Source organism: Dufourea novaeangliae, unplaced genomic scaffold (assembly GCF_001272555.1).
Source record: "Dufourea novaeangliae isolate 0120121106 unplaced genomic scaffold, ASM127255v1 scaffold7, whole genome shotgun sequence".
Classification (NCBI taxonomy): Eukaryota; Metazoa; Arthropoda; class Insecta; order Hymenoptera; family Halictidae; genus Dufourea; species Dufourea novaeangliae.
Window position 1 is genome coordinate 3,556,057 of NW_015373896.1, and position 27,456 is coordinate 3,583,512.

Genomic DNA, 27,456 nt, shown 5'->3' on the forward strand with positions numbered 1-27,456 from the left:
CCAGAAACTATCCATCTCTGCAGGGAACGTGGGATTCTTTCGTGGGGGCTTGTTTTCGAGAAACTTGACTCCGGTCATAGATCAGGACTACCGATCTTCCGTCGGCACGACGAATATATACGATCACGCCTGGAAACGTTCCTCCTACTCGTTCTTTGTGGGCCAACCTCGAGGGACAAAATTCTTCAACATCCTTAACCATTAAGTGAATAAAATTCATTTCTCAATAAATGACAACCCTATGCTACTGTCACGTATTCGTCTTTGCATTTCAGTGCCTTATATAATGTTATTAAGTAAAAAATTGGGAAGACATTTTGAGTTAGACCGAAATCCGTCTACCTATTAAGAAATAATTGCATTCTGCAGGGATACGATTACTTTCGCAAGACCACGAACCGTCCTCGAAAGTTTCAGTTCCAAATTATTCTCAATTACATCCAATACAAAGTTCATTCCCTCGATGTACCGAACGGAGCTGCTCTTAACCCGCAATTCAGCCAGATCGAACACGTGGTCCCTCGGACGCGCTACATACGCATATACGTAATACTCAGCGGGCTCGTATAATGAGTTAAGAGAAAGGAGACCGTGGGGTGGCGGGGTGTACAAAGGGAGGCAAAAGAATCAAAGTGGGGGGTGGGGGGAAGAAGCCAGAAGGAGGAGAAGAAGAAGGAAAGCAGACAATACTTGCCAAGGACAGGCGGTATTCAAATGCGTTCGTCGCTGGTGCTCCCAGCACGTAGAAACATTTTTGCAGACTACCATGGTTACAGGACAACCGTCATTTTTATCTTTGGTCCTGCTTCTTCCCTTTTCCCTTCCTTCGGAGATGCTTCTTCTTCCCATGAAATGCGCAAAAACCGACACCCCCGACCCTGTTTTCGCGTATATCACCGAGCTTTACTACTCATTGTCGGGAAATATAGCGACGCGGTGTCGCGCGGCGAGAATTCCTCGAGTGGCGGTACAATTCTGAAACGGTCGGCGGGTCCCAACCGCCAAGAACACCGCCGTCGTTAGCGGAACATAATTTCCGTTCTCGCGATTATCGAGAAATACTTGGCACGTGACCAGGGAACCCGAGATTCCATGAGCAGTTTCGCGAACGTGTCTACAGCCACCGTGCCGCGGGGGTGAGTAATGAATCGAAGAAACGGAGATCGGTAGGATTTATTGCTACGGTGGTTTTGTTAAGTATAATTGTTGAAATGATTTTTGTTTAAATATCTATCAGTTTTTGTCAAATCTAGAATTTATAACCAATAAAATGAGAATAACAAACAAAAAGATAAAGAAAAGGACTTTGCCATTGTTCGTTCATTAAACGTGGAAATTCCAATGTTTATAATAGAATAATACTTTTGCTTATATTCATTATGTATTATTGGAATCAAATTGTGCCCAACACTAATGGTAAGTAATGAAACGATTATTATTTAATTTTTCTCGTGGAATTAAATTTACACGTAAAATACCTTTTAAACACCCCATAGAATAGAAACCGAAAGGTGATTTAGAAAGAAACAGCGAATGCACGTCTGTCCCGAATAAAAATGGCGAAACGTATAAGACCCAGATCTAATGTCACGACTTACACGTCAACCGGCCGTAGAAAATAGTCTTTTCTCCGGTTCAAAGGACAGCACAACCTTGTATTCCTGAATCTAATGCCGCGACTGACCCCAATCCGACGGAATCAGATCGATTTTCTCACATGATCCATAGTCGGGCCCGAGCGTCGGCCGCAACCCGTTCACATTCCACCGAAACGACCCGGCCGATCGGAGATATCCGGTGCCTTGTTGGGATCATTAGCGTGATACCGTGTGACGTAACGAGCCAATCAGTGTCCCAGACGTCGGAGTAATGATCGTGTACCGAGAGGTATTAGCATCGTGGACGGACGGGACGATACCGTTAAACAAAATCTTACCTCGTGACCTTTGCCCCACGAGGGTCATGGGGGGAAGAGTCTTCGTCGATGACGAGGACGATCTTGTCGAATCGAATGCTTGTCTTCCACGTCGAATCGCGAGCTTTTTTTGTTCTTCTTGCCGGTGATGAAGGTGATTTCAATGGGGACGAATGATCTGGATCACGACCTCTACCTCTGTGCAAGATTCACAAGGAATCGAATCCACGACCTATTGTCTTCCTATTGTTTCGAGCATCGTTTTTGTTTTCTCCGCCTGATATTTTAATAGAAAATAAAACAAGAAATCCGATTTCAAAGTATAAAGTTCTGTACCATCGTGACGTCCAGAAGTGTTTACTGCTATGTATTTACTACTTCCTCATTGTTTCTTCTTAATTCTCGGTACATAACTTCACTGCTGCAAATTCAACGTTCCGTATCGACAAAGTCACGAGCATGGTAAAAAGACCCTTCGGGCAGCATTTACAATGCAGCTTCGTGTCCTCGAACCGTACCTTCGACCAAGACGTAATAAAAGCCATTTAATTCGTCTGGTGACGCAGCAACTCAGTGTCAGAAAAAAATACTTCACTGGCCGCGGAAGCGAGCCGAGATAGATCGGAGGATAACGCGTCCTCACGACGAAAATGACGGTCATCGAGGGTCCTTAATTGTTATCTTCGATCTGAAAAACGCAACCGCCGTGAAGCGTCATCTACACGGACACCGCCTACCGCCTCCACATATCGTGTCGATCGTAAAACGCGCGAAAAATAGCGGACGAAACTATGATTGGCGAGATTATAACGCGTACGGGGCATACAAGCTTCCCCCTTGATGGAATCGAGTTTTATTAATCGCACGACCAGCTAATAGCAGTTTGTCGTGCGTGGGGTATACCGGCCGGGGCGAGAATTTAAACCTATTAGCGTACGTAATTCCATTACGTTTCCTAGCCGGCTAAATTACGCACCACGCCGCACGCGGCGATCGGTGGGCGGTAATGGTTTAATAACGCTCGACCGTTTCCCGCTTCTTCGACGCGCGCCATTAGCGAACACGCGTCCCCACGGTGGATCGCCATTGCACGACATCGGCTCAAAACGCTTCCGTGCGACGGTATAAACAATATTGTGTTCGCAGCATGGCGTCCAGCTGCGTTTAGGCCGATCGGTGTAATCGACCGAGGGAAGCGCATCAGAATCCTTCGAGGGATCGATGACTGATCGTTACCTGTTCTCCCGTAATTACCGATCCTGGAAGTTATTTTATTACCATCCGATACACCGATGTACCTGAAATGTTCGACAGCTATCTCAGGAGAGATGACGTTAATCTGGCTGGTTGTAAGGAGCGCAAACAAATTCACAAACCTGACAGCAATATACAATAGTTCTCTTTTTATTAGAAAGTATTCATTAATCTTCAGAAGTCTAAACAGTATCCTACGTCATGCAGATACAATCCACTAGATCCTTTCGAAGGATATCTTAAGAAACGCTTAATTACCATCAGCAACCCGAAGGCGTGAGAACAATTAATTTTCAAAGAATCAGCAATTCTATAAGAAGGTATCAAACACGCGAGAAAGCAGGAGAAATACACTCGGGACACTTTCTATAACCATCGGATTAATGATTCGATAAGATACTCTTCCCTTTCCATTCACGGTAATCTCCAAGACAAGAGCCATTCGCGACAGGTGACAGATCGCGACCTGTCCCACCATAATTACCAATCCCGGTAGTACTTTATCGCCGTTCGAAATACCGGCACGCCTAAAATCCTCGTCCACCTCCCAACTGTGGCTGTCACAACAGCCAGAGCGACATTAGTAACGCCAATACAGAAGGAACATCGGCCTGAACCGGTGAGATAAGGGATCTACGGACCGCGCGTTCTCCTGGTGCTTCACCTTCCTCGCGGAACTGTATATGGAGTGGCGGCGGCCACGAATTCGTGGCACGCAGACGATGCCCGTTGCGTGAAAGCCGAGTCATGGGTGTACACCCGTCGATCACGATCGATAACACGCTCCGAAAGGATAGAAAGATTGCGTGTACGTGTGTGTGGCGCGGTTTCCACAGCGCCAAGGAACAAACACAGGTCCCCGAGTGGAGAAACAGCAGGAGCATTGTCCTGGTTCGTGGCAGCGAGTGGTAGTACGTGCCCTTCCGCGGTGTATGTAGGTATACCCTGGAGTTCCACGCGGGGGTTTCAAAGGAGCCGACCAAACGTCCTACGGCGACGCTGAATTTCGCCAAATAGGTATACGCGGCCACATAATGCCGCGGCATTACATTCAACGGTCCCGGGGAACCGGCTCGTTGATGCGAGGCCCAACTCGCGTGTTTCTTTTTTTCCGTTCGCTTTTCAGAACAGGGAAGACCGTCAACGCGAAGACTGGGCCCGATCGTGTTGTCCCTGTTTCGGTGCTCGACCTTTGACTTCCAGGTACCAACGTCGACCTGGGAACTTTCACTCTTTCCCGCCAGGAGCCGGCCAAGGCGACCTCACGAATTAGGAAAGGGAGACGATGTTCGCCGGCGGCCATCGTCTCTTCCGGGTACCTAGAAGGGACACCGACGCTAAGTGGAGGCATATCTGCCAGTGAAAAATTGAGAAATTTTTTTTTAAAGAGTGAGCTTTTTTATAGATTCTGCACACTGGTGGTGTAGAGTACACGGATGAAATATTATTTTTCCATTGTTAAAGATGAAACGAGTAGTATTCACCGCAAAAGTGCAACAAGTGGCCTATTAATTAGATATGCAAATATATGCGCGCTATCGAGAGCGAAACGTTGAATGATCCACGAAAAATCGTGATTCTTGCTTTCAATTTCCTCCAGTCAAACTTAAATTCCACCTCGTAAATCCACGGTAGAGCCTCGGGCGCGTATTAATAACGCTTGTCCATCGATAAGCCGAGGAATGGCCGTGTCCGGACGACAAAAATAGCCGTTGCGGATCGGGTTCCTTATCATCGGAGTCCGTCGATGATTTCGCGCCACGGATTTTTTAAGGTCCTCGGGGGCGAGTTCGATCGCAGCAGCGCGATAATCGGCGCGTCGCAAATTATCCGTGACCGTTTAACGACCAGCGAATTAATAAGGGGAATCTACCGGGTATGTGCCTGGCATCATCGAGCTTAGAGGGGGTCCGGAATAGCTGGGGCCTGGTTGAAGGAAAACGGACGCGAGTCGACGCGGTAGAAGGATGCAAACCGACAGTTAGGACAGGAACACGGTCGAGGAAAGGCCAAGCGTCGGTTTCGTCGTTGGAAAGAGCGTGGGGTTGGTGGGAGAGAGCGAACGTATACAGTGAAGAAAGAAATGGCGGAGAGCAACATACAGAGAGAAAGAGAAAGAGAGAAGAGGAACGAAAAGAACGAGCACGGCGAACGCGCCAGGACGAGGAGAAACAAGAAGAAACGGAAAGGATCTCGCAAAGCGAGCCACACACAAAACCCGAAGAGCCGGGCGAGCGAGAGACGAGGAGGACGAGAGGGACGAGAAAACCAGCCCAAGTCCAGGCCATCCCGACCACGAAAAGGTGTAGGGCGAACGTATATACAGGGTGTACCGTAAAATCGCGATCCGTCTCGATTTATCACGGGGTCCGAGACGTCGACACGACTGACTCTCCTTTCCTCTACTCCGTTCGAGGGAATTAATAACTGGTCGTTCCCCGAGATAGATCGTATTAGGAAGCAAGGGCTCTGTATTGCCGCGAAAATGATACACGTTTACGCGATACCCGTCGGATCGCCATTAGTCATCGGTGGTATCTTTTTAGGTGAAAAACGGCCGATTCGATGAGGCGGAAAACGAAACGATATTTCATTCCCGCTGGGGCCCCCGCGATAACCTGTCTTCGCCTAATTATTCATTCCACGGGGATCGAGAGTCATGTTCGATACCTATCTCGACGTGGCGAAACACCGATTATTCTAGGGGATTTTTAATCGCGCGTGTAACGTTCGAGTTGCTCATCTGGTTATCGGGTGTATGTGTGTATAATACCGGTCGTATCTCGAACGGCCGAAGATCGAGAAGGAGTAAGTAGATGCGCGAGCGTGTTCACGAGGAGCAAAATCGATTCGTTTATCGCGAATGTAGTCGGGGCTACGCTACTGCCTTAGAACAACGGCTCTTCATCGACGGATCACAGAGGGGATCGGGGTCCAGCACGGGGCCCGCGCTGGGGACCGCGGTTGTCTCCAAATAAACTAGAACGAGCCGCACGAAACGAAACCGCGGCAAAAAGAGAATTCTACCCGGCCGGACCGAGCACACCGCATACAAATGCATTGCTTAGTGCACCCCGGTCCAGGGTTAAACCGAAACGAGTGTGACTCTTGTGCGTTGCACGTCGCCGATTTGACGATTATAGTGCACTTCGGTGCACTTTGGTCAAAAGAGAGTAGAAAACATTAATTGGAGAACTGGGATCAACAACTAACTGGGTTTCGAGAAGTATTAATGCAATTCGACGGTATACTGAAAACTCAACGTTCAATCATGGTGCATGAAACAATTATATGTAAAAGACTAAAAGGCAATGCTGAGAGAATTTGATATTCTGTAAAAGATAAAGTTCTTCTAGGAGTATGTTTTTCATTTTTCGCAATCCACAATGGAATTATCTTACGAATTCTCTCATATACACTTAACACATTCAATTTAATCGGGCGAAAGAGTGCCTTGCACCCGGTGGCTTGTTTTTTATTACCTGTCACGATATTGCCCGACGCATTATCACTTTCCTCCTCGTTAGGAAGATAGCGTCTTCTTCCTTCACCCCGGTACACGCCGCCCCTTGCACCTGACGAGACCGTTGATTGGCCGAGTCGAAATTTCACGAGTGCTCCGCCGATAATGTGCTCGCTTTTGGGTTGCGAGAGGAGCTGGCTCGCGGAGCTCCCTCCCCCCGCCGGGCAAAAACGAGCGACAGGAAAAAAGCCGAAGAGATAACAGCGTGGGGGGTGAACCGGGTAGCCGAACGGTCCCCGGAGGGGGCTGCAGAACCGGAATTTTATACAGTGGCGTAACACGCTGGATAATACGCGGAGAATCACGAAACTCCTGGTCGAGGCTACTGCTCCTTGCCTCTATCCTCGTCTCTCTTGCAGATTCGTTTCGTCGCCCTTCTTCATCCCACCGATGAGTGGACTCTGCCTCGTTTTTTCTCGGACCGTTCCTCTCTCTCCCTCACCGACCATTCTGGCCGGGGTGGAGATCTCGTTGTCCGATTAGCCTTTCGACGAGGTGGACTGTCCTCTTATCACGAATGCCCAGGATTCGTTCTTTGCCGGTCAATTAAGTAACCTGCGTTACACGGCTAATTAATTTCACCGCAATTAATTAAGCCTCGTCTGGCTCGAATCGGCCGAAGACGGTACGTTCCCCTCGAGACCTGTCGGTAGTGTCTTGACCCCAGACGTACGATGAAAAAACAACGAGACCGCGAACTTTCGACCAATTATAAATTCTAAAAACTCGACGACCGTGGTTGAAGGGGGCAGAAAACTCGGTGCAGTTCACGGTGAAATTGCTCCGTCAACTGTGAGTATCCTTCGTCCGTCGCGAGTGACTCACGATGGTGGTGTCTCGTATTGTACACGGAGAACTTGCAAAAATTCCCCTATTGTGGCGCGGGCGATGGTACACGGTTGATTTTCCAAGACAATGCTTTGATAAAACGCGGGAACAAAGGACCGAACCGTACACGCGAAAGAATCATCGATAAGGAAGAACCGTCGTCGGGACAATGGGTAAGGCGAGACGTAGCCACGCGGTGGCGGCTCCTAGCGGCGATGGCCAGAGGTAACGATGACCTTGCCAAGGTCACCGCGTCCTAACTACTATAGACCCTTCCCTCGTTCTTTCTTCGTTCCTCTTTCGTGGTGCATGGCCCTTATTATTACAAAGCAGTTGCCCTGATTCACCCGAGGCCGTGTGCCATTCATTCGCCTCTCGTTCCTCTTCGTGGCCCCACCCCCCTCCCCCTCTTCGCCCTTTCCCCCATCATCGTCCTCCTTTTTCCTTCTCTTCACTTTTTGTCTCGTTACATGCACGGCCTTTCTTCATCGGCTCGCCGGCTTCGACACTGAAATCGAAACCGCCGGACCGAGGCCATTATTGCGTCTCTATTGTGCGTCGCTCTACCCAGGGACTCGGTGCCCCGCGCGATCCAGACCGCCTCATTTCCCTTTTTCCACTCTCCTTTCAGGCCCCGTTCTCCGCAGCTCGTTCTTACTCGTTAGCGCGCGCTACCAACCGTCCATGGTTTTTTTCCCCCTCCGTTGAAAATGCCCCTCGTGCTACTGGATTTTCGACGCGTTTCGGCCGTTCCCCCCTGCCACCTCTCAGTTTTTGTCGAATCCGTGGATGCACGAAGACCATCGACACTATAATTCAACCCAACGCGAAACGAAATACATTCGTCTTCTTCGGGGATAATCGAGGTTATCCGAGGATCATAGTCTTAGAGACCATAGAATCGATAGTCTGTGTACGATACGTAAAGTCACTTTGAACTCTGACATTTTGTAAAATTTTCTTATCTATCCAAGAAAATAGATGGATGACGATAACAAATATCAGGTCTACAAACAGTACTACGTATAGTTACGAAATAATTTGTAGGACCTTTCGCTGGTCAGAAGTTAGCTATGTTTTTGATCGTAGGAGGAGGTCAAATTTATCTTCAGGTAAATTTCATATCATTTTTTCCTGGGGGGAAGGAGGACAAAACCGTTTTCCTATCTAGGGTAAGGCAAAGGTCATATTTTTTCCTCCAGTGACCTCTGGCCTCCCTGGCTACGCCCATAATTATTTGTTTATATTTAATAAATTAATGAGAATGTAAACTATATCTGAGTATATATTCGTTTACGTATATTAAAACCACAGTATAATTGTTTTGTTCAGAAGCAAGAACGGAGATTCTTCCATGGTCCACGAGGTCCCGAATGGCGGCAGCGGTGGCGGAGGATTGGGAAAATGGCTTCGCGACCATTTAGGCGGCGGCTCGAAGAACGGCCAGGACACTTCTTCGCCGTTGAAGTCAAACGGGAGCCTCGTCGAAGGTTCTGGAGGCGAGAAGCCCCTCGCTAGAACTGTCCACGCCTCGCAAAATCTCTACTGCAGTCTGCCCAGAGAGCACGGCCGGCATTCTTACAATGGCGCTCGGAAGACCGGCCACGGGAATTCTCTGAAGCCCCAAGGTCACGATCGGCAACGATCTAACAGCGTGAACCATCACGAGAAGACCACCTTGAGCGACCTTGGAACATTGACGAGGGGCGGTCCGATCTACGGGAGCGAGGGGAAGTCCCTGAAGAAGCGGAATCGCGATCGTCGTAGGCACTCGTTGAACGAGACGCACGATCAGGGCCGGCAACGTCGCAGAAGGTGAGCGAAAATTCTTAATTAAATCCGTTAATGCGCTTGGGAAGGACCGAGTGGAAGACAACGATTTACCGTGGCCGACGCCAAACCACAGAGTCATCTCTCTGTTCACGGGGCGACCGCAGATACGCGGGGAGAGATTAATTTAATTTGTCGACGTCCTCGACGCGTCTAGCCCTTGTCTTTGTTCGTGTTTGAAGGGCAAGAGAAGGGAGGGATAGAATAATTGAAAACTTGCTCGTTTCTCGGACTCAACGAGACGTACAGCCTGTTCCTTGATGACGTGGGAAGCTCTCTGTACAGGTGGTAGTTACATCCGACAGGTGGATGGAGGGTTTGCTCTATAGGATAAACAATATCTCGAGTTCCTGATCGCGGGGACCGTTTCCATCCAAACGTGTCGCCCGTCATTCTGAATATTTCCCATGACTTAATAAAATTGATACATCAGCTTGCACGGTGTTTAGTACGGGAACGGGACTCTCCGTACACTCGACGTATAATTTCCTATTTCGTAATTAATTTCATGCGGCAATTACCTGTCGACGTTCTTTTTGTCACGCCGTGTCTGTCTACGGTTAAAGGGTTCCCTTGCACCAGGAAATCGTTCAGTCTTTCGAGGCACGGTTAGGCGACTCATCCTTTTTGTCGGCGCTGTCGCGAGTCGGTTCGCGGAAGCCGCTCGCGAGAGACGCGCCGTTTCCCTTCCCGATGATAAACAGCCCGAGCTCTAAAAAGGGAATTACGAAGCGTAGCCCGCGGCACGTTTAACACCCTTTCGCTGTAACACGACGGCGGTAAAAACGGGAGGAGTCGTTGCCCGCGAACGCGACTCTCCGATCGTCGCGTGGGGCCCTTAATACGGCGCGCTGCCTCTGCGGACATTGAATCGTCAACTGGGAAAATTGCGGTACTGTGCGTCGACGCGGTAGCGAGTCGCAAAACAACGCGTATGTATAGAGATCTAGGGTCGATCAATATTAACATTAATAAGGAAAATAATCGTATTTAAATCAAATTGAATGTTCAAAGTGATGAATTTCCGTAATAATACAGAAGTTATCTCAAAGTCATAATATTTCGTGTCGTTGAAGTCGTTTTGACATCAGTTACAACGATATGAAGCGATGATACAATTTTAAAAAGACGTTGATGACTGTCAAACAAGTGAAAAAATGACGCCAAACAATTTTGTTTTTACCACTATCTTTGACCCCCTTGAACATCTCAAAATCTTGATTCTCAAAAAAGATATTTAAGTGTTCCCTTTCTCGTGACTAACCCTGAACAGTATAAACTTCGTTCACATTATTGTAGATAGAACATGGACTATACTGTAATAGAGATTTGCAATAAGACAGATAATAGAATTATGAGTGTAAAACTTCGTTGACCATCCCTTTCTTTGTCGGTTCACCCCGGCAAGAAAACGAACGAAAGGAATTTCATTGTACTACAAATTGACGTACTTTCGTTGAGCATCAGTCAGCCAGATTGTTTCTCCGCGGCTAGGCCAGGTGCCGAGTCACTGGCCGCAGAAATGCCAATGCGTGTACACACGGCGTTACGACGTCGGGGCCTTTTAATGCCAATTCATTCAATGAAATTATAAAACGCGGGGCCGCGGCTAGCCGTGCACCTTTTCATTTTGCACGATGGCTGGCTGGCTGGCTGGCGGTGCTCGGAACACGCAGAATCCGCTACGACGGTATTGTACAATATACATTCCTATCGGAAGAATTCACCGCGGGGTGTAACCACGATTTTTAGGTCCCCTCATGCTCGCTGCGCCAGCTTTTCGACGACTTCCTCGAGAGGAAACGCTGAGCTGTGATGCTTTCGATTTCAACGTGTACGATTTTAATTTATCGTGTGAGACGGAGTATGGCCCATTAAAATAAAAGTACACAAGCCTCCAAGTGCATTCTGCCCGACCTTTCAACATTATAAAATCATATTTCTTTCCCCCGAATACTTTCAACCTACGATGTACAAACGATCTCTCTCACCCAACGACGGTACTTATATACCAACGGAACGGAAATACTGGCGCCCCCGAGGTCAGGCAGCTTCAGCGATAGTCACCAATGGGAAAGAGAGGTAATAACCTTGGGGACACCAATAAATCTGCTTCCTAATATAATATCGTTACACGCTATTACGCAAGACTCTTCGAAATTGACTTCTTCGTTCCCCCTAACGTTTCTCCCCTTTTCACCATAGTGGGCTCCATAAGCAGCTCGTATAAACAGCCGAGAAAACCGCCCCCCTCGTTTCAGATACGTATCGAGGCGCTCCTTTCATAGTCCTCGGGATGAAACCACTCACGGGTACTAGGATGATTTAACGCGGCAGTTCGCCGTTGCCCCCGCGAATGTCTGGTCATCACGACCATAGTAAGACGCCAGCTTCCCCTTTGCGCCGGTTGTAAGTGTCCACGACTGGTATGCGGCCGGTATGTACGTCCGGGATATATGGTTGTCTTCATGCTCGTCCTTCGTATAAGGCCCTCTTGATGCTGCACGTACCCAGAGAAGGAGTGGGGAGGGAGGGGATGGATACCAAGGGATCTGTTCCGCGGGGCCCGCGAACGCGAAATACCGATGTAGCCGGGAAGAGTTCGTCGGACCCAGTCGGGAGCGAGACAGAGCCAGAGAAATCGCGGCCGTTGAAGAGGCAGAGCCGGTGAGAACGGCAGGGTTGTTGGGCCCTGAATTTACGGCGAAGACCGCGATAACCTCGATAGCCCGACACGGGTATATTGCCGCCCCGAAGACGGCCAACTGTCTATCGCGCGGTTCCCTCCCCTCCCCCACACGGTTTCTGGCTCGCTGACTTTCATCGTGGAATTTCGGGGGGGACAGTTCTCTTTCGTGACGATGAAAGTGACGCTGGACAACCACGCCTTCCGCAGCCTCGACACTCAGAGTCGTGTACGGCATCGACAGTGTGATCGACAACCCTTCCGGATCGATAACGTTCAACGACAGCTCGATTTCAATGTACTGATTCATCGAATGCTTTAGTATTCAGGATCAGCTGGGAGATTCTATCTGGTATTTACCGAAGAGTCGTGTTTCTTGGAAATATTCTCGGAACAAATACTGTATATATTTTGATCCTAGAATTTTTAGGAACTCTTGCAATAGTAGCCTCGGGTCACGAGTGACAGCGAGCACGGATATTCCGTCTGAACCGGGTTGACAAAGTGATCGACAACCGTCTTGGATCGATAACGTTCACCGACAGCCCGAGCTGTCGAGATCGCGACCAGAGGGGTGGTACGAAATAAAAATCACCGCGAAACGCACGCTTCACGCTCATATCCGTGGGGCCCGGTGGTTTATTAATGCCCGGCTGTTACATAAACAATGACTCGGGGCCCCGTTCCAGCCGGGGCATTACGTATATACGCGTCACGCGTGTCCCGCTCTATAAACCAGCGGAATATCGTACAATCGGAGGCGGACGTCTCGGTATGTATCCACGTCAATGCAACGTACGACGCCTGGACGGTGGTATAGCTGTCAGGCGTCGCGTATAGCTCAGTCACGTGTTTATGCGTGCCTATCTATTCCGGTGCGTCCATCGACAATGACGGAAAAAAAAGAACCTTTTAAGTAACGACGTATTCTCACGCGTTTATTCACGAGGCAGGGGCTCCGTGGAATAGGATAGGATACAGAGAAGATACGATGGGATACGGACTGCGCCTACTTATGCTCGCAGGTGCGCGAGAAGGCCCTCGTGTGTATGCCCACGTGCGTGTTCTCCAGGCAATACGCGGATAAAACCGTGAGCGTACACGGTGTGTTACGAACTTGGACCCGGGTGGTATATACGCGAGATAGCCGGATTCGGAGCGTTAATGTATTCGTTAGGTTACCAGTATACATACATTGATAGGCCGGCCGACTTTACGCTCCTTCCCCATCTCTCCCGAACTCTTCGGAGGCCCAGCTTTCCCTTCCCTGTTGGCTCTCGCGAGTATATACCAACGGTGTCCCTTCTTCTGCCGTTCTACACAGCCTACTACTCTCTTTCTTTCTTTCTCCTACCTCGCCCTTAAACTCTCTCCTTCGGTTGTCCGGCTTTCCTGGAGGCTCTCTCTGGTGAGCTAAATATAGCTAGGGCCAAGATATAAATAGAATAACCCCGCGGGGCCAAGATGGCCGGGGTCAGCTCTCGCAACGCGTCTTGACTTCTTTCCCCTTCTTCTTCTTCTTCTTCTTCTTCTTATTCTTACTTCTCCTCTCCTTTCACCCACCCGGACTCCGGATTTTTCGTCTCGTTCGTTTTACGCCCGACTCCCCGGGTACACCACCAGGATTTACCTGTCCCCCCTGCACGACTACTCCGATGGCTTTAACACCAACGTGTCCACCCCGGGGCAATCCCATTGGCCGACCTTACGGTCCGCAGGTCGGTTCCCCTTCGATAAGAGGTCACCGACACGGACCCTCCGTACGTCCCGCTGCCTTTGCCTTTGGGTCCCCGTTCGATCGTTCGGGGTTTCGGACCCTGTGAGTTCGCGTGTTCGCCTCTATCTCTCTTTCTCTCTGCGTTTTATTGCGCGCCGAGTCTCCGAGTATACTCTTACGTAAAATAAACGCCCATGAGTCGTGTATGTATGCGTGTGTATCGCCATGGCGAGCGATACACCCGTGGCCGGCACTAAAATTTCAATTTCTGATCCCGTTGGGACTTCCTGGACAAGATTTGTGGTACGATCGGGCGCGTGACTCGTCGTGAAAGCAAGGCGACTTGAAGTCCAGCTCGAGGAACGCAGAAGAGAACGGGTCCACACGCTACGCGTACCCGTTTGATTTCTGAACTGGATGAAACGGCCGATTTAGAAAGGACCGTTTTCCACCTACAGATGAGAGAACGATCGTAGGTGTTTTCGAGACGTTTCACGGTTGAAAAGACACAATGTTGCGACCGGTATCGGGATCATTTCAACCGATTCCACCCGCGTCCCCTTTAATCAGTCCGGTCCGCTCCGCGGGTACGGTTTTTGCCCGAGATTAAATGCTGCCTCTAACGACCCAGTACTTTATACGGGGATGCGGCTCGCGGAATATCCTGCGTTTATCATTCTGTACGAGCGGCGCGCGGAGGTCGTAGGATCGACGGAGGAGGAGAAGGCAGAAGAAGAAGAGGATGAAGAAAATGAGGAAGGCGGCTCGAGGCTCCGTTCGACCCTGGCCAGGGCCGTATCGGCGCGGGATTAATGGCAGTGACATCCCGCTCGTGGCCAGATGAGATTCTCCGACTCTCGTGCCTGTGGAAGAGCAACAGAAAGGAGAGAGAGAGAGAGAGAGAGAGAGAGAGAGAGAGAGAGAGAGAGAGAGAGAGAGAGAGAGAAAAACCAGAAGATGTCCAGAAGAATAAGAAGACGAAGAAGAAGACGAAGAAGAACAAGTAGAAGAAGAAGAAGTCGACGACGAAGCGGAGGAGGTAAAAGATACCCGATGTGAGTCGGGTGCGTTGACCTTAGGATTCGACGCGCGTCCTTGAGGATACCAAGATGGCGAGTTTATGCAACCGGCCACAATGGTATCTGCAGGCTGCAAGCAGCGTCTCCTCTCGTCGCGTTCTATTTGACGCACGACGATTCGACGCGCTTGCATTCTCGAGGGACTCTCTCGTTCGAGCGCACTTCCACCAGTCGGGGCCCCCTGGTCGTACCCTTGTACGCACAAGACGCCACACGCGTGCACGCATCACACGCGCAAGCGAGCGAGCGTACGGGCCCCGGCACCGACATGAGCTTAAGACGCGCCGTTAAAGCCAGTCAGTCCAGTTTCCATCGCCGTAGCTCGCGCGGACGAGCCAGGAATACACCGTGGATTCGAAAGGAAATCAAATCCGAGGAAAGGCCAACGAACGAGGCATGGGCTCTCTTGCGTGTTCACGGTCTACGGGGGCCACACTCTGTTTCCACCACGCTCTTGGTTACGACGACGCGATATCGAGAAGCTTGGACTTCGCCTTTCGTCCTGGACTCTCGATGGAGTCCTAGGGCGTTCCTATGAACTATTCTCCTTGGGTTGTCCGCGACACGTTGTTCCGTCGTCACGCCAACGACCCTGCTTGTCGCTCGGGACCGCTTTTTTTTTTTTTCGCTGCCTCCGACCGATTCCTTCCTTAGATACTGCGGTTGCCAGACCTGGGTATATAACGAGACTAGCTCGCCAACGGTCGTTGTAACATTTTCTGAATTCCTCGTCCCGTCTGTTCGCGATTCGATAGCGACCAATGGGGCCTTTTTACATCAGCGTAGACCACTACGATTCCTATTGGAACGATCGATTCCCGATACTATATTCGCGTTCTACCTGTCTACACCGGTCTTTGGTACACGTTAGCGTGAGCCACCAGTAAAATCTTGCTGGCCAATAAATTTCGTTCGGGGCCTGTCCGGTCGGTCGTAAAAGATTCGGGAATTGGAACTCAGGAAATTGGTACGTCAGTGTCATTCGGGATGTAAAAACTTGTTTCTTACCTACTGCGCGCCCGTTGCACGCATATCGAGAAAAAGACCTCTGGGAGACTCGATATATACTGACAATCGAACCACGGGCGAGCCTCTCCTCGACCGTTCTCGCTCGTACATCCGTTGCGTGTATATACGTGAGGGGGAGTGCGTGTGCGAGTGTGTGTATACGGCACACCGTGCCACGTGTGTATATACGGTTACCGTGCGCGCACGAGTCTACCTGATATACAGAGACACCATATGCGACGGGTACGTGCACACATACGCGGACGCGAGCAGGGATCCTTGATCCTACAGGAATGCAGTCTTGGCGGCCCACGCGGCCTCAAGTACCCCACTCTCCGTCTCTCTTTCTCTCCCGTATTCTATGTCCCTCTCTGGGCTACCTTGTTCCTCTTCCCTTCTTCGTTTTCACGAGATCTAATCCCCGCAGGGCCACGTCCGTAAAGCAAAGAGCGGTATTGGTCGAATGCACGCGCCTCTTCGTTGTTCTCCGCGTTCTCCCTTGGCGGATCCGGCAACGGAATTGTTCGATCCGTGAGGAACGGATGGTTATTTTGAAAATATTTATTTTCGATGGTATAGCCTGAGCTTGGGTCCGAACACGGTGTTCGTTTGCTCTGGAGCCGAAGTTGCGTTTTGAAGTTATGGGGTGGTAACTTTGGGAATCGTAGATAAATCTTGTAATAGGAAAGCTTGTCCGCAATTGGAGTGAACATTATATTACGGGTATAGCGATATTGTGCATTGAAAATATTGTGGGTATCTTACGTACAGAAACGTGGCTTTGGAGACTCAAACGCGTGGTAAAGGCATACTATCGTGTCTAAATGATTTCTCCTAATAGGCACGGATAGATACAGTAATCTAGCGTGTACCACTATTTTCACCTCATTTATTCGATGATTCTTTTGTATTCAGACCCTGTTACCCAACCATAAGCTACGTGAATCATTAAAACACTGTACACAAGATGTAAAGATGTCAGTGTCCAACTTAAATCCTCCATTCCTCTACAATTTCCAGCGAACACAGCAATGTATCAAGAAGGATCTCTCCCTTAAAACAGTCAAGATCTCACACGATAAATCGTTCGGCGATCAGATTTGGCGAATCAAAGGAAACCGAATCCGTGTTTCAGCTGGGTGGGCGCGTCGAGCTCCGTCGAATGCGCGGGGAGATCCTCCGTTTTCCCCCGATGGACACGAGACCGTCGTCGTGGAAAAATCGCCAGCAAAAGGGACAGTGGCGCGCGGCTGGAGGCGTTCAATTTTTCGCGACCGACCCACCACCACCGCCGGTTATTAATTCCTCGCCGTTTAACGTCCGACGAAAAGAAAGATACTCGGGTTTCAGCGGCGGGGGCAGCCAGTGTTCTCTCTCCCGTCATGTGTCTTGCCCCTTCGCGTGATCGAACGAACCACGTCCCCTATAAATAAACTTTTCATACATCAGCACCGGAGACCGTGTGCCAGCTAGCTGGAATAAAGCACATAGAGATGAAATCATAGCCTGCGCGCCGCAGGATACACACTGTGCATCCGCGACGAGACGGTGTCCGGTAGCTCGCAGCGGTTTAATCGACGTCCTGCGAGAGAGGAGGAACTCTTTTCCTCGGAGGGACCGTCTCTCTACGATGGGCTCAGTTAAACAACCGCGGCTGGTACGGGGGAGAGAGGTCTGTACCGCGAACGAGCGAGCGAACGAGCGGAGGGAAGATCATCTTCGATCTTCAAGGTCGACTGCATGCGGCCTCCGAGGCCTTCACGAGGAGGCGTCGATCCGAGCCGCGTCGAATTCGTTCGACTGTTTCCTTCGTCCCGCAGCTGTTTCCCTCGTCTCCGCGTTCAGTCCGCATTCAAATGCCACGTTTCCTGCCCTCGGCGACGGTCTCGAATCGCGCTCGCCGATTTTGTCGATTGTCCCGCTGGCTGTCAGCGACATGACCACGCGCGATGAACTTCGCGAAGACGCGGGAGGGTACGCGGATGAAAAAGTAAGGGGTGTGGTTGTTGGTTAGTGTAGGGTTTGACAGTTCTTTGGGAATACCGTAGGATATAATAGGTTGTTTTGACACCTGTGTACAGGTTCACTAGCTATCGCCAGGTTTTTTAAAAAATGGTCCGAGAGGTTGGATGTAGAAGTTGATGGACAGTATATAGCAAGTTCTAATGATTCTTTTCCGAATTATAATTACGTGGAGCTTTTTAAGTGAATCTTGAATGCCTTATTGCGGAAACATTAAACGTGCTATGCCCAGGCTTTTTTTTTTAATGGTCAAAGCGATTATATATAGAGTTAATAGATATTATGTAGCAGTTTCTTATGATGCCTTCCCGAGTTATAATTATATGTACCTTTTTAAGTGAATCTTGGACATCTTATTGCGGAAACATTAAAGTTTCTCTAACGTAACCCCTCTCCCTAGATTATTGAATACAATGACCATAAATCCTTCGTCGACCCGATACACGGTTATGACAGCTACGAGATTGAAGAACACGAAGATGAGGAAGAGGAGGAACAAGAGGAATCGGGAAGAGTAAAGAAATCGATAGACGAGGAGATCGATTGGTACGTGTCCTCGGACCAGAGTATCGTAGGCGGAAAGTACGGGGAGGAATTTTACGAAGGGGAAGAACTAGGTGAGGAGGAGATACCACTTTCCCCGGAGGACTCCGTGGAAAAGTTAGAGGAAGCGCGACAGGTAGAAGAATCCGATCACGTGCTCGTCGAGTTACCAGCGGAGGTGCGCATAAACCTGTCATTCTCTCTCGTTCTGCACATGGAGTCGCTATTCCTCACGACCTTCGTGATACATTAAGATTCTAAGGTTCTAAACCACAAGGCTTCTCGCCGTGTACATATCCAACCCCCTTTGATCCGGGAATTTGCACATAATGGCCCGCGAATCTTATTGTAAAAGAGGTTCTTTCTGGTGTAACGTATCGTCTGTCGTTTCCATTTTTCTGCTGCGGTAGGATGCAGCCGAACGCGAGGCGCTTATTAGCAGGTTGACAGAGTTACAGACCGAATACGGGGATTTGCGACGGAGAAACAGGCTTCTGGATCTTTGGGTTTCCCGATGTATGACGAAGGTCAGTTTCGAATTGATCATCTTGTATGTACACCTCTTACCTCGAAATCTCACTAGGTATCGTTGTACTCTCTACATAGAAACAATCGTTTATGTAGAATCAGCAGAGAATGACACCCCCAGATCCCACCAAGAATACCGAGCAAATGGAAAAGATATACAAAGAGGTTCTACGGGTTTACAAGATGCAAGTCGACGACATATTAACGCAACAGAACGAGCTGACCTACGAAATGCAAACTTATACCGAGAAAATTGACGCGATTCGGGCCGAGAACGAGGCAGCTTTCAACGAATTCTTAGACCGTGAGAGAGAAGTGGCTGTAGGCCTCGTCTTCGAGAAGACCGGGAAAAAGCTCACGGATAAAATGATGAACGCTTTGACCCATCGCCAGGTGTCGCTTCGTTTATACCATTCATTGCTAAACCCGTAAACCGATGATTGTTGGTCGTTACACAGCTCTTTCACGACAGACGATGCGTTCCAAGATCTTGGCTCAAGATAGACAGGGTTACATACTTCTTCGACATTGTCTCGAGGATCTGAAAACTCGATTGAAAGGCGTGGAGACTTTGGGCGAAGGGATGACAACGGTGGATTACGAGGCCCTACATGTCGCTAATCTCAGTTACAAGGATAAACTGGATGAACGAGACCAGGAATTAGAAAAACTACGTGCGAAGTACAGCCCTCTGTTCCCGTGTATCGTGGTGATACACACTTGCAGATGACATTTACAATACACTCTTTTTCGATTCTGTGACAGAATTGCGAAGACGGTGAACGGCGTCGCTCAATACAAAGAAAAGGAAGTCTGTCTCATAGAGGATATAGAGTACGAAGAGGAGAGTTTGAAAAACTACCGTGAAAAGAACACGAGGAATCGCGAATGCGTGAACAAAGCTCGGGTGAGGCTGAACGAACTACGGATCGAGTTCAACGAGAAAAGGATCGAAGCCGGTCTTCTGGTCGCGCAGTAAGACACGTCCGTTTGATAGACGAGCGTTTTTTGACACGTGATTCCGCGATCATTGAGGTTTCGTCAACTTCAGGCCGGCGCTGCTGGATATGGAACGGCGAATGTACATGAGGAACGATCTGCGCGAGGCGATCGAGGCACTCGAGCACGAAATCAAGCAGTACGAGCCCGAGAGACCGGGAAAACGTGCCCGATCGTCAGTCCAATCGGAGGATCGGCACTGGAGCAAAAGTTCGAACACAACATTTTGATTCGGTGCGTTCACGATTCGATCGATAGGAAAAATTTCACTTCGAGTTAACGACGGAAATTCCAGTCGACCAGTCGCGTCCATAGGGAGAATAGGTGTACGCATACATACATATATACAATGCCTCTAGAATTCAATCGAGCCCCGTGTTTTCTTACATCACGCGCGCGTGTAACGTGTCCCTCTTATCTCGCGAGCAATTTATCACCGTGTGCCGCGTCGCGGGTTTCGTTAGCGCACGGATTCGCAACTTCTCTCGCGGGAATCGTATTAATTTGACCGGCCGTGTCAGGCCGCCCACGGGAGTCTCTCAAGCTCGAACCGTCGACACGATAAAGGGGAGGTACATATTAATCGAACCCGCCGTGATAGTCCACGAGAACGTTTTTTCGTCCTCGTGGGCAACAAGCAAACTCCGGCCGGGCGTCGTATTAATTATGGGGAACGGAGGGGGCAAGGCAACAGGAGGGTGAGAAAAAAATTGTGTCCTCGTGCAAACTTCATCGAGGGCTCTCGGGTTTCGTCGCCGTGCGTGATGCGTCGCCCTATCCTGGTTGAAGTCAGTCATCGTATTAAAACAGAACGCCTCGCGTGTAACCGATTTTAAAACCTCGTGGCGATCCACGATTTCCATGCATACGGAATGAAAGGGAGAAAACACGATATAAATTGGCTGCTCCGGGGGAATATTAATTCCCCCCCCCCCCCCCCCCCCACAAGTCCATGGAACAGGAGTGTACGGGATGTAAATTATACGTGGGCAGGAAAATTCAAGCGGGTTCGCGGAACTAATCCAAAATGAAGCAGAACTGCAATGGCCTCAGTGGTACTTACAAGTGGGAGTTCGAACGCTTTTTGAATGAAACTTATTGGTATGAAATATGGGTGACGTATCTGGAGAAACTGTATCTAGAGCGTTTTCCATAATCATTCCATATCCAGGGGGCGAAAAGGTTTTCGAATAGACGGGGATAAATATAATAATATAACAGGTATTTTTTCTTTCTAATTTACAATTCACTTTACAAATTTTGTTAAAACATAATTTTACCAAATCCCGAAATCCACGCGAGCGAGGCCCAGGACAAAAAGCTGGTTCCCAATAAAATGGTTACTCGGCGACTTTATCAGAACCGAAAACAGGTTTTCGGTCTTTCGTAATCGAGTGAGTCTTTCGAGATTCGTTTTCTTTTTCATTTCTTCGTTTTTCGTTGACCATATTCTCCCGTGCGATTAGCAACGCGAAGCGATCCGCGTTAAAGTTTCGCAATCTCCGTACCACCCCACGATGAGTTAGCGTTAGATTAGCAAAAGCGCTTCATTGTCAGCGTGTGGGTAGTTTCATTCATTCGTCCGCCTACGCGGGGGAGCGGCGTTATTTAAAAGAAAACCAAAGGTTATCCGCGTGCGCGCGTGTACCACGAGGCCACTCTCCTAGCGAGCTCTCCCCGGAAAAGAATCGCCTATTAATTTCGCGTGGGCGTAGTATGTACTTTGGCCCGTTGCGATGAAATCGTACAAGGGTGGATCTCCCGCTGTTCGTGTATCGAGAGGGCAGCGCTTCGATACGACGACCCTCACCCTTCTTCCCCCATCGATCGCGCGCGCGCGCGCGAGCGCATGGTCCTGTTCGCATGATTTCGGGGGCCAATTAGGACCCGGCGTCGAAGCCATTAATTCTTTTTGGTAATTTGTCCGTGGGCCCAACGGAATTGATTTAAGGCCGACGCGTGGACCGAGGGCCCAAGACGAATGGTTCCGCCGTGTAACACGAAAAGAGATGACGTGTCAATTAAGCTACCCTACAATCCGCCGGAAAGTTATATACGCCATCGGGCCGGCGACGCGCGGAAAGATAAATCACCGGTAAATCTCTCTTCGATCGGGGCTTGATCGGACGATTATTTATATACGTCATTCACGAATCAACGGGTATCCCTCCGGTGTACCTGCAGTTATCCGCGAACACCGTTTCCCCTCCACCCCTTGTATGCAACTCGTTTCACCGTGCATAATGGTCAATGCCTCGCAGCATGGGTATTACGAGCACGATTTTATTCGGTTATGCTCGATCACGTAACTAATAAAACGGTTCGCCTTCTGCAACGAACTTGCTAATTCCCCCTGTCAAGGACATCCATCTTTCCCCGGGGCGGTCGAAGAATTTCGTATCCCGATACCTGTGTGTACCTGTACCGATCCCAAGATATGACGGTTGGGCTATTCTTCTCGGTACCCTTAAGGATTCCGTTTTCCCGACGTGTCGTCTACCTGCTCTTTCAGTCGAAGTCGAATAGACTTTCCCCGGAAATTCTCTTGGTTTTCCTCGAAACAGAATAATCCTTCCTCGAATCGACACTTTCTTTTTCGTAGCCAGTGTCCCCCGCGGATCTGTGTAACTCTTCCGCGACCGTTTCCGCGACACCGTTGAAAACCTGGATGTGTAGCGACAGCTCGTGTCGCGCAACGATAATAAAGAACGACACCTCCGATCGAGACGTGTCGCGTAAGCCCGGGTGGCTGGCCGAAGACAACGGCATGCGAAACAGAGAGAAATCCTCCGGCAAATTATGCAGATCCGACGGTGATTTGCATTTCGTTAGCATACACGGGCCTGGTCGTTGCACGTTGCCGTGGTCTCTGCTATGGACTTTCATCTATTTACCATAAAAAACGTGCACGATCCGGATGGATCCCGGTGGCCGGTCCCAGGCCGCCTCGCCCTCGCCGCCACGTACCGTCCCCGTACCCGCCCGTCGAATCGATCCGTCGATCGATCTCACGGCACTTTACCCGCCCCACGACCGATCGACCGCCGTCGTTGACTTTTCCGCATTAATGCCGATTTCGCTGTGAGCCTAGCTTAGTTTCTTCGCCGCGTGTCTGGAGACACGAACTGGGACAATCGATCTGTCATGATCGCTGTGCGGGTAGGTACCTGCAATGAGATTACGAAGCTCGTGTTCAAGCAACGAAAGGGCTTAACACGTAGCTGCGGGAGAACTTTGTCCGCTTTAGATTCTGCTGGAACTGCCCGAAAGAAGTTAGGTTGTGTCGTCAAGGTACTGAAAGATAGGACTATAATGAAATAAATATTGTAGAATGTACGATCCAGGTCATAAGTATATATTAGGACTTTTGTGGAATTGGTATTGAATGCTACAAAGCATTCGAAATTGCTGAAAATCCGAAAGAAATATTGTTCAGGGGATATTAAACTCAATGAACAATGTTTATAATACTATGAACTAATAAAAGTTTTGGGAAATATCGTATTTTCTTCGTACAGACCAGGTTTCCTAATACTTATGGGTGATAGTGTATGTGTGCCTTCTAAATTTGTTTCTAATTCGCAACAGAATCGAAGAGAAATTGAATCGAAAATGCAGTGAATATTGATAAGTGATTAGTACATAATATAAGCTTATTTTTTGTGAGAGTGTTTATCGTTAAAGGTTAAAGCTATCGATTGATCAGGTGTAAGATTCCGTTGTCGAACATACACGTGAACTTGTTACGAACACAAAGAGTCCTGTAGTTGGCTGTGTTCGGTGGTATTGACCGATGAAATTTCGCCGGTCGGAGCAATATAGCGCGGCAATTACGTGAACGCGGAACCCTTCCGTAAAAGGGAAAACGCACGTTAAGGAATCATGTCCATTCTCAAGGTCGACCGGTATCCTACCGGCCCCTACCCGTAGACTGCATAACGCGTTTCTATTACGCGGTCAATTGCAGCGATTGTTGCGTGTCTCTCGCAATCAGCGCCACGGCCTGCGAGCATGCTTTCTCTTTCTCCACCCCATTTCTCCTTCTCTTACCGATCACCGCGACGAAAATTCATTCCAGACCTTCTGCTAGCTGGAACAAAGTCGCTAAATTATAATCGAAGACAAAGATAAATTCAGACCCTTCGTAATTTCACCGAGTAGAATATCATTTCAGAATTCATCGAAAGATTTTAACGTTTTTATTTCTGGTAACGTTTCGAAACACGGAAGTCAGGCAATTTTCATGTATCCATTCGAAAGTAGAACGTCTTTAAGAGTGGAGCAACACCGACGGGGAAAACGGGCCTGGAAGACAATACGTGTGTGTTCTATGATTTACGGCCACTTAACTTACGTCACGTTGCGTCTTTGCGATCGGTACCGACTGAGAATAGGATTAATTTAACACGATTAGATATCAAATGACCGATGTCGTGACGTAAGTTTTATCGAGCTGTGTGCGTCGCCCTCCCTGCTGGAAAATCGCGCGTCATTCGCGGGTCGGTGTCGTGCGACTGGCAAATTGTGCGCGGAGCGAGAGAGATTGACGTTTAATAGATGTCAAAACAACAATCGTCGGGATTAGACAATGCGCGAGCGCGAGCGGGAAGCGAGCCAAACGCGTCGCGTTGCCTGCACGAACGGAACACCGATAAACCGAGTGAGGCGAAACGAGCAATAAATCACGATTGTAGTTTTATTTTTTGATAATCGCGGCATGCACCGAGCGTATTAGTCAGAGGGAGCATAAATTGCATCCTCGCGTATGGAATATAAATCAAAATTTCAGAGTGATCCGTACGGGCGTCAAAGTGATTTAACGTTTCTCTTACAGCCGGTGGACATTTTTAGGAAAGGAACCGTACTTTCATACGGGCCCCCATTAATCGATAAGTGGCGTAAGCCTAGAATCCCGAGGGCGATTAAACGAGTTCACTGTGAAATTAGCGAGTATCGAGACCTGTGTATGACTTTCTTGCGCTAACATATGCAAAATATTGCTTTTATACCAGTACTTTCTGTTCATGGAAAGTGATGTATGAATGTTCCATATGTAGTGTAATAACGGTGCTACGTATCTCAGTTAATGTTATGCCAAACTTGTCAATTAAATGGCTCGGACGAAATATCGTTATGTCCAGTTACATACACACACTGTACATCCGAAGATATCGTCTTACTGCAGGATTGAATTTTCCAAGGCAAGAAGAAGAAAGCAGTACGTAATGTAATGGAAGAATGTAGGTGGCCTTGAAGTGTCCTTAAAGTATCCATGTAGAACCAAAAAATAACTACTGTTTTATCCTTCAAGATTAAGTAGTTTCTTTAAAGGATCTACAAAAATTCTTACTATGGGTCATAACTCCTGCAGACTCATTACTACAACACATTAAACTCTAATATGTCTGTGAATCAGATTTATAGATGATCGAACACCCCCCAAAACTCCATAGAAACGGGTCACGTTGCGTAATCACACCTACAAGATCCCAAATTTAGCAATACTACATCTCGAAGCGGTTCGGTCCGGTCAGACCAGGACACAAAGGCGTCTTTTTGTGGTCGATTGCGCCACACGAAAAATAGCGTAATCACGGTGATTAACGAGAAAACCGTGTCTTCCATGTGGGGCGTCTGACAGCGGCGCTCGCGCGTGCGACACGTATCCACGACGGGGCAGACAATGCTCGAATCGATATGCGGGGCAACGATTTAAATACAAGCGCGCGCGTTGACACGCAGAGACCGCGAACGCGCCATACCATTGCTTTCTTTCACGGCGAATGAAACTGTGGCACGTGAGACGGTATATATACGACCGCTGATGGGGGACACAGCTGTGTACAGAGTTTGCAACCGCGATGATCCCGACGTTAACTATTTAGTAATGGTTTAACGATACCGATCATTGAATCGACCTCGAGCCGGGCATCGTCGCGATCGCTGACCTTGACAAAAGGGAAGGCAGATGGCCAGCAAAACGCGACGGCACGAAGCGTCTCGCCATGCAGAACTGGCCGGTATAATACATACATAAGTACACGTCCATCGTCCACACGATTGTGTGTGTGCGCGAATGAATTTACGAGGCTCGTTCCTTCCGAAGTGGCGAGGTACACGAAGGACGACTGATGGCGTGGGAGTGGATACCGTCCGTACGAAAAACTTTCTACGAAAATCTTTAATGGGAATCGATCATTGTTCGTGTCCGATCATATTTTCACTCTTCGATCCCAGAGGTCGAAGGCAAGAAGAAGGAAAGAAAAAGAAACAAACACTGTTTTTAAAGCACTTCGAAGCGGGATATCGAGAGTCCATTACTGGGCGAGAGCGTATATTTAATCCGTGTAAATACATATGTATGTATGTATGTACATACGGTATTTTTCGAAAGTTTGACATCGTCGTATCGACGATACCTTTTTTCCGTGTTACATTTTGTAAGCGGCGCATAAAGCCACGCGTCCCCATGTTTGTGTGTACGTACACGCACCGGCGGCATTATGTAAGTATACTCGTAAACATGTAATAAACGCGGGGGAATGCGGCGTTTTAGTCACATTTTATGGGAGGAGAACACATGCGTGGGCGGAGGACGACGCTGGAGTACTCGGAGGGGGACCAGTTTTTATGGTATCGAGTAGTGTCCACCACTCCTCCGTGGCGGGTCCGACTCGATGTCCACGATAAACATTCGTGCGTATTCGCCCGGGACGGTAATCCGTTATCGTTGAATTTCGTTTTATGGGCATCGACCGAGGCCGCAGTGTCGTCGACAGAGTCGAGAAACTTTCTTTCGAGTGGCCCCGTTACGACGCGATTATGAGATTAGATGTGAAGTAACGATCGTTGATGTGCAATTTCTAGGATATTACGGATTAATTAATTCATACTCGTACAAAAAACGTCTGGTTCGTCATCGAACTGTTATGGAGGTCGAAATCGAGGTTCGTTCTTCGACATGGATTAACATTTTTATCAGAAGCTGCTGATGCTTCTGCTCCAGCTCGAATACTTTCCGGTCTGTGATTTTAATATCGCCCCCGGGCTTCGGGACAGAGGATTCTAATTGCGCGCGAGCCAGGACCTCTCGGAGACATTAATGTAAATTCGTCAGGGAGCCACTTCATCTTCGTCCCGGGGATCCGATGTGATTAACGATAACATTCGATTTGACGGTGAAGAAGAAAAGAAAAAGGAGAAAAAGAAATGTATCGTGTCGGGTATACGCGATACGCCAGGAATTTTTGTATGGGGGCTCCGGCCTCCGCGTCGCGAGTACCGGGTTTCGCCATTAAGCGAGCTTTGCTCTTATTTATCATCTTCAATTTCACATTCCGGGATATGCAAATGAGACGTGGGTTGCTTGGCGCGAAACAAACGCTACACCGAAAAGAAATTCCCAGGCGTCCTTTTGCCTCTTCTCTCCGTTTTAACAAATCCTGCTACACCTACTCCCCTGAACCAACCACTCGCGGAGATAAATTGCTTTCTCTCGGACGAGTTACTCTCTGATGTAATAAA

The 27,456-nt window shown here is 48.8% G+C and overlaps 1 protein-coding gene across 1 annotated transcript in view; it reads left to right on the plus strand.

Moving 5' to 3' along the window:
- The first annotated feature begins 7,689 nt into the window (after positions 1-7,689).
- The window catches only part of LOC107191848, a 185,058-nt gene continuing 165,291 nt past the window's right edge, over positions 7,690-27,456 (plus strand). The window contains exons 1-8 of the mRNA XM_015580986.1: positions 7,690-7,745; positions 8,853-9,335; positions 18,319-18,583; positions 18,816-18,932; positions 19,030-19,326; positions 19,406-19,614; positions 19,699-19,908; positions 19,985-20,142. Of these exons, the coding sequence (XP_015436472.1) occupies positions 7,690-7,745; positions 8,853-9,335; positions 18,319-18,583; positions 18,816-18,932; positions 19,030-19,326; positions 19,406-19,614; positions 19,699-19,908; positions 19,985-20,142 (1,795 nt within the window). The remainder of the gene's footprint in view (positions 7,746-8,852; positions 9,336-18,318; positions 18,584-18,815; positions 18,933-19,029; positions 19,327-19,405; positions 19,615-19,698; positions 19,909-19,984; positions 20,143-27,456) is intronic.